At 45.7% G+C, this 6,367-nt stretch overlaps 1 protein-coding gene and 1 non-coding gene across 2 annotated transcripts; one reads left to right on the top strand and one right to left on the bottom strand.

Moving 5' to 3' along the window:
* The first annotated feature begins 2,482 nt into the window (after positions 1 to 2,482).
* LOC123140177 (U1 spliceosomal RNA) lies at positions 2,483 to 2,643 on the top strand. Its single transcript, XR_006469831.1, has one exon. It is a non-coding gene; the product is annotated as a U1 spliceosomal RNA (small nuclear RNA).
* A 408-nt stretch (positions 2,644 to 3,051) lies between these two features.
* On the bottom strand, positions 3,052 to 5,121 carry LOC123135778 (glutathionyl-hydroquinone reductase YqjG). The gene is made up of 5 exons (XM_044554989.1): positions 4,864 to 5,121; positions 4,563 to 4,775; positions 4,300 to 4,476; positions 3,861 to 4,214; positions 3,052 to 3,397 (listed from the first exon to the last, which is right to left on the bottom strand). The coding sequence occupies exons 1-5, from the start codon at positions 4,978 to 4,980 to the stop codon at positions 3,164 to 3,166; spliced, it is 1,095 nt and encodes a 364-aa protein (XP_044410924.1). The 5' UTR covers positions 4,981 to 5,121; the 3' UTR covers positions 3,052 to 3,163.
* Positions 5,122 to 6,367: the final 1,246 nt, after the last annotated feature.

The following is a 6,367-nucleotide window of genomic DNA, read 5'->3' as shown; positions in this document are numbered from 1 at the left end:
GAAATAAGTAACCATGTGAGTTACACAAAAATGACACAATGGTGATTTTGGAAAGAGGAACAGTGAATGCATTATTCACTATTTGGAAATCACCATTTTGTCATTTTTGTATAGGTCGCATATTTACTTATTTCATTACCAAACTTTACTCATGTGTAATATACATGCATATGATCATGTAGAATTTTTTTCAGAATTTTTTGAAACCTTAAATGTGATTTTCAAAGTATTTAAAATAAGATCCTCCAATACACCCGGGTTTTAAAAATCCACTTTTGGATCCACTAGATTCATAGAACAACTCTTCTGGATCCACTGATTAAGATAGAGTGGACCAGAAAAATGATACAAGAACTTATAGCAGGCAACGATTAAGTTCCACACAAAAAATCCATTCTTCTCATAACTCTAGCTCCAAAAATCCACTATATTCCTAGTGTACATGAGTATTCCAAGGATCACTCACGCATCCATGGGCATAAACACCTCGACAACTCTTTGTCTATTCCATTATGCCGAGGTAGCATCACCTGACGCAAAATTGGGAGGATTGGTAGTCAGGCACCCGTATGGTCTCATCATCACATTTTGAGGAATCCAGTTACCATCCCCGTATGCTTGTGATTTGACGGTTGCCAATGCTTTTGATCAAACCCTGTCTCAACGTTTGTCTCCCTTCAATATCACCATCCATACTTGACTGGGCTGATCATCAAGAGAAGTATTCAAGATCATACCGTTTGGATAGTATATACTTTTCAGGAGACAGGCACTTAAAAGTCTCTGGATTTTGCAGTAGGCATCATGCCCAACATAGCCAAGTTAAAGAGCTCGAAATTGTTGAAACTCAACTCTCCCGTACCTTTTTGTTGGGTCATAATTTCCAAGAAACCCAATCTGGCTTGCATTTGCCCTCTTTGCTACCCCACTAAAACCTCCGATCATCATATTCAAGTGTTCACATAAGCCTCACGGGAGTTTAAAACATGACATGGAGTAAACTGGCACGACCTGTGCAACTGCCTTGACTAGAACCTCTTCACCAGCTATTGACATGTTGTTCTCAGTCCATCCATGTATTCTACTCCACAACTAGTCCTTAAGGTACTTAAACACACCATTCTTGTAGTTCCCAATATCTATAGGCATGCCCAAATAGTTTTCATTTGGGGTTTTATTTGGGACATTTAGGAGAGCTTTTATCTCATTCCGGGTACTTTCCAGCACCTCTTTTGCTCAAGAATATGGATGATTTTGTGTAGTTAATTGACTGACTAGTGGCTTGATAATACATTTTCAATACAAGGTTCTGCACTGATGCTAGATTCTATGATCCTATGGTTTGCAAAAGACATCCACCTCCGAGGGTAGATACCACCATCATCTTCTCGCCACCCTGCTTTCTAAATGAAAGAAGAAGGCCTCCTCGCTTGTGATGTCCAGGCGGATGATGCACACGTAGTGACATTTCCTAATTCATGCTCGTAGCACCAAATAGACGTTGCGACACAATGGGGTGATCATGCGAGTGATATGGGTCAGATAAATGATGACATTTTTTTAGCGGTGTCTTGATTTTTGGTTTCAATTTTTTTCGCTACTGGTTTCCGTTCGATTTTCCTTTTCTTCAGTTTTCATTGTTATTCATGTTTTCTTATTTCTTTTTCTCTTTATTTTTATTTATTTATTCCATCATTTTTAGTGTTTCGTTTACCTTTTCTTTCTTTTCCTCCAGTTTTTGGTTAGTTTAGTTTCCTTTCATTTTTTTCATTTTTGTTTCTCTTTTCTATATATACTTTTTGTACTATGAACATTTTCAAATAAACAATGAATGCAATTTTTAGATATGCATTGAACAATTTTTATTATATAAGTAATAATTTTTATTTTAATATGTGGTGCACATTTTGCATGTACACAACAATGTTTTTAAATGCACCCTAAACATTTTCCGAATATACAATGATTTTTTTAACACATGATGGTTTTTTCCAAATACATGTTTAAAAGAAGTCACAATACCATTTATGATATTTAATTTGCTTTAAAAGTACTTCTTATAAACATATTTTTAAATTTATATAACCCTTTAACCTGGTAACCAATGTAAGATTACTTTTCCAAATAAAAAAAAACTCAAGAAACTTAAAGGGCCGCTCCCCTTCCAGCGCATCTAGGCTGGTACGGGCGTTTGCCCAACTATTCGACGCATGATGAAGCGTCAATTTTTCTTTTCAAGAAGATCATAAAGCGTCATATAAGAGGACTCAGTCGCAATGCTGGACCTGGGCCACAGCCGAACAAGGAGTTTGGTTGGCCCATGTAAGTCTATCGGGCCAAAAGTTCGAATTAGCCCCGATCTTTGAAGCCAAGTCCGCAGGACAGATGCGCTAATTACCCGTCATTAGTACCACCCCGCTTGCTAAAGGGTGGTGAAGGGGGCACCCTCACTATATAATAGCGTCTAGTGCTCTGTTGTAACATACTTACCTGGACGGGGTCTATGGCCGATCAAGAAGGGTCATGGCCTAGGCTAGTGACCAACATTGCACTTGGTTGATGTGCTCGCCTATCATCTCCCCAAGTGGGAGAATGAACGTCATAATTTATGATAGAGGGGGTACGCGTTCGCGCGGCCCCTGCCAATTTCTAAATTAAAATTTTGATAATGTTGTATAAACTTGTAGGTTTCAAGATTTATATTATAAATTATATTTATGCTAGATTTTGCCTAGTATTTCACATTGATTTTGTGAAACATAAGTGTAAAATACTAAAATTCATGGTGGAGAGGAGGTGGTGAAGGCGTGTTTTTTTAACTTCGTCGCTTTTCTACTCCATATTTGTGAGGGCCTGTATGTATGGTGTGATTTTTCTCATTAATATAGTTAAGTAATTTCTTACTTTGATTTGATATTTTTGGTGTAATACAACCATGGATATCTTTTGTCTTGATTTACATCTGTGTTGTCATATTAATGGACGAAAACGACATGGATGCAGAGAACCTTATTACACGCATGCTGCTCCCAGTACCACAACCAGCGCACAGCAAAGACAAAAATCATTATTTGAGAAAAAGGCTTTCACCTTTCAGCTTCGGACACAAGCAAAGCAAATCACATCACAGCATCCCAAGTACACAAGCAAACGGTGGTTCTTTTTACAGGAACAGCCTCTCTCTGTCATGTGGGGCATTGTAGTCGATGTTGGGGCCTTGAGGGATGATCCCGTAGGGGTTGATGGAGGGGTGGCTCCCGTAGTAGTGCTTCCTGATGTGCTCCATGTTCACCGTGCTGTTGATCCCGGGGATCTGGTAGATGTCCTTGGTGTAGTTGAACAGGTTAGGGTACTCTCTCAGGAGCTTCTTGTTGCACTTGAAGTGAACGGCGTAAACCTGGAAAGAGAAACGAACAGCTGAAATCAAAATGTATGTTTCGACATGGAAAGCAGTTTTTTAAAATTTCTTTTTTGCTGCAAGAAATTTGAGTGTCTGAATAGCTAGATACTGAATTGAAATTTAAGTAGATATGCACATTCTGAACTTTATTATTGAATTCTCACCTTCCATGATTTTTTCATGCAAAAAATAGACATTTCAGACAGCTCCCTGATTTTCAGTGCAGTCGTAAATTCTCACCAAATTTGATGACTTTGCAGTTAAAAACTCAGCTAACAGTTGGTCATTAATTCTCCAAAATGTGGAGATATATAGTAGGAGTACTTCTTTTATGGTGGTTTGGCCATTCTATTATATACTCCGGTTGCTAAAAAGGGAACAAGAGGAGGTTTTCTGTTGATCTTCACTTTTTTTCTTATAACAATTCTTAAAAGAGCAGAAGAAAGGAAGCCATATATACCTCGTCAAATCTTATGAGCGTGACGAAGAGGCGGACGTCGGCCTCCGTGAGCTGGTTGCCGCACATGTACCGCTGCTTGCCCAGGATCTCCTCGCACTTGTCCAGAGCCTCGTACAGCGTCGTGACGGCCTCGTCGTATGGCCCCTGCTTCTTGGCGAAGCCGCACTTGTAGACGCCGTTGTTGATGGCGTCGTAGACCAGGCCGTTGACCTCGTCGATGGAGACCTGGAGGTGCGCCGGGTTGAGGTCCAGCCCGGGGTTCTCCGCGATGTCGTTGAACTCGGCGTTGAGCATCCGGATGATCTCGCTGCTCTCGTTGTTCACCACCGTCTTCAGCTGCTTGTCCCACAGCACCTGCCATGGCAACCAAAGATCGATTAGTCAGAAATTACATAATCAGACGGGGATGGGGATGGGGATGAAGAAGAAGAAGACTCACGGGAACAGTTGGCTTGCCGGTGTAGTTGGTGCTCGCGATCTCGTACAGATCCCTGACGCTCTTGGCGCCGTTGAAGGGGTCGGGGCCGGCGCCGGGCACCTCGTCGGCGGTGGCCGGGAACACCCACCCCAGGTGGTCGTCGGACTCCCTGGTCCGCTCGAAGATGGGCTTCACGGACTAAAGAGCCACAAATTTTATCATCAGCTGATGCTCCAGTTAATTCGGTCACCGGAGGTTTGGTCTTGGTTTGCAGGTGTGCTCACCGAGAAGCTGATGGCGTGGTCGAGGCCCTTGAGCTTGAGGTAGGCGAGGCAGCGGGACGCCCAGGGGCAGGCGTAGGAGACGTAGAGGTGGTACCTACCCGCCACCGCGGGGAAGCGGGCGGAGGCGTCCCTGAACACGAAGCTCCGGAAGGTGGACGGCGTCCGGTCGAAGGCGCCGGTGTCGGTGACCTCGTCCAGCGCCGAGCGCGCCATCTGACAAAAAGCAGAGCACCAACCAACCACTGAGCACAACTGACTCCATCGATCGAGCACCGAGCAGCAGAGCGCGGACGTTATTTACCTTGACGGGAGAGGAGGAGGAGGAGGATCCGGCGGCGGCGACAGAGAGCGTCCTGGCGGCGGCGAGGCTGCGGCAGAGGAGGTGGGAGGAGGATGAGGAGGGGACAAGACCCAGCATGGTGAAGTGATGGAGGGAGGAGGGTGTTATAGGCGGCACCGTGATGAACTTTTGTTGTTGTTTATTGTCGGATATAGGCTCGGCACTTGGGCAGGAAAGCGGCCAGGTGAGTGAGTTGGTCGGGGTCGGGCGGCGAACTTGCGCGGTGGGGGGTGGGAAAGCGCCGGTGGCGGCTTCTTCACGTGTGATCGGAGCAGTGACGTGGTTGGACGGCTGTTTTGCGGGAGGAAGCTGGCGTGGCGTGGCGTGGGTGGAGGCGCCGTTGTGACGGAAGAAAGGTCGAAGGTAGTAGGACAGCGGCGGCTATGGCCTGGCTTCATGATGGTTGACTTGGCACTGTGGCAACAGTTTTGCTAGAACTCATCTAGATGAGATATAATTTGGTCGCATTCACCTTTTATAGCTATTGGATGCGATGCTATAAGATGCGTGCGTGTTGATATGGGTTGTATTTGTTCTTGTTTTTAAAGTGAATGAGACCAAATTATATCTCATCTAGATGAGTTATAGGTACTCCCCTGTGGCAAAGGATATTGCGCAAGACCAACAGGTGCACAAAAATTCCGCGCCCATAAATAGTTTTAGTGTGTCACTGTAGCATTTTTAATGTGCCGGACCAAACATTGCTTTAGCGGATGCCTAAAAACACATGCACAAAAGAACACGCAGTGTAAATTGTGAAGCGCGCGCAATCTCGCGCCTTAAATTTGCAGTTTTTAATAGCGTTTTTCAGCGCGGCACAACCCTTTTTTACGCGCGCACTGTTTTTTACAGCTTCTGCTGGAGTTGTCCGGCGCCCAAAGAAACCGGATTTTAGCGCGCGCCTGTTGGAGATGCTCTAAGAGCATTTCTTAGTCTTCAAATGCGCTAGATACACTGCGTGCTAAAAAAAGCATCGAAATGAGCGCTCTAGCAGCCGCGTTATAACCTGCGCGTTGGGGAAAACTGTATCGCGCGCTGCGTATTTGGTATCTACTCACGCGCGCTGCAAAATATGGGGATGCTGCATGTGGGGTCGTCGGATTGAGCACCATGTTTTTGCGCTTCTGGTTAAAGAAAACACCAGCTCGGCGCGTTAGAGCATCTCCAACAGCCGCGCTAAACTAGCGCCATGCCGCAAATTAGTCTGTTTTAGCTAGCGCGCAACGCGGCGGGCCGCTCCAGCGGGCGCGCAAAAACTGCGTGCGCGCTATAACGAGTTGGGCGTTGTCGGAAACACCATCCCGCGCGGTGTATTTCGGGCGCCTACTACAGCGCGCGGCACACTCGACCGCTCGCGCCGCACTCTCTCCTCTCCTCCTCCTACGCCCCGCGCGCGCCGGCGCCGGCGCCCTGCCACCCATGGACGCGCACACCGGCACCCCGCTCACCCTGCTGTACAGCCGCG

Source organism: Triticum aestivum, chromosome 6B (genome assembly GCF_018294505.1).
Source record: "Triticum aestivum cultivar Chinese Spring chromosome 6B, IWGSC CS RefSeq v2.1, whole genome shotgun sequence".
Classification (NCBI taxonomy): Eukaryota; Viridiplantae; Streptophyta; class Magnoliopsida; order Poales; family Poaceae; genus Triticum; species Triticum aestivum.
Note: the sequence above shows the minus strand (reverse complement) of the source record. Positions and strands in the feature narration are given on the sequence as shown.

Excerpts from the sequence above, each read along its gene's own strand:
- LOC123135778 (XM_044554989.1), bottom strand. The coding sequence starts at position 4,980 with ATGCTGGGTCTTGTCCCCTCCTCATCCTCCTCCCACCTCCTCTGCCGC. Across the intron at positions 4,477-4,562 it reads ACCACGCCATCAGCTTCTCG|TCCGTGAAGCCCATCTTCGA; the intron begins GTGAGCACACCT and ends GTGGCTCTTTAG. Across the intron at positions 3,398-3,860 it reads CGCTCATAAGATTTGACGAG|GTTTACGCCGTTCACTTCAA; the intron begins GTATATATGGCT and ends TTCTCTTTCCAG.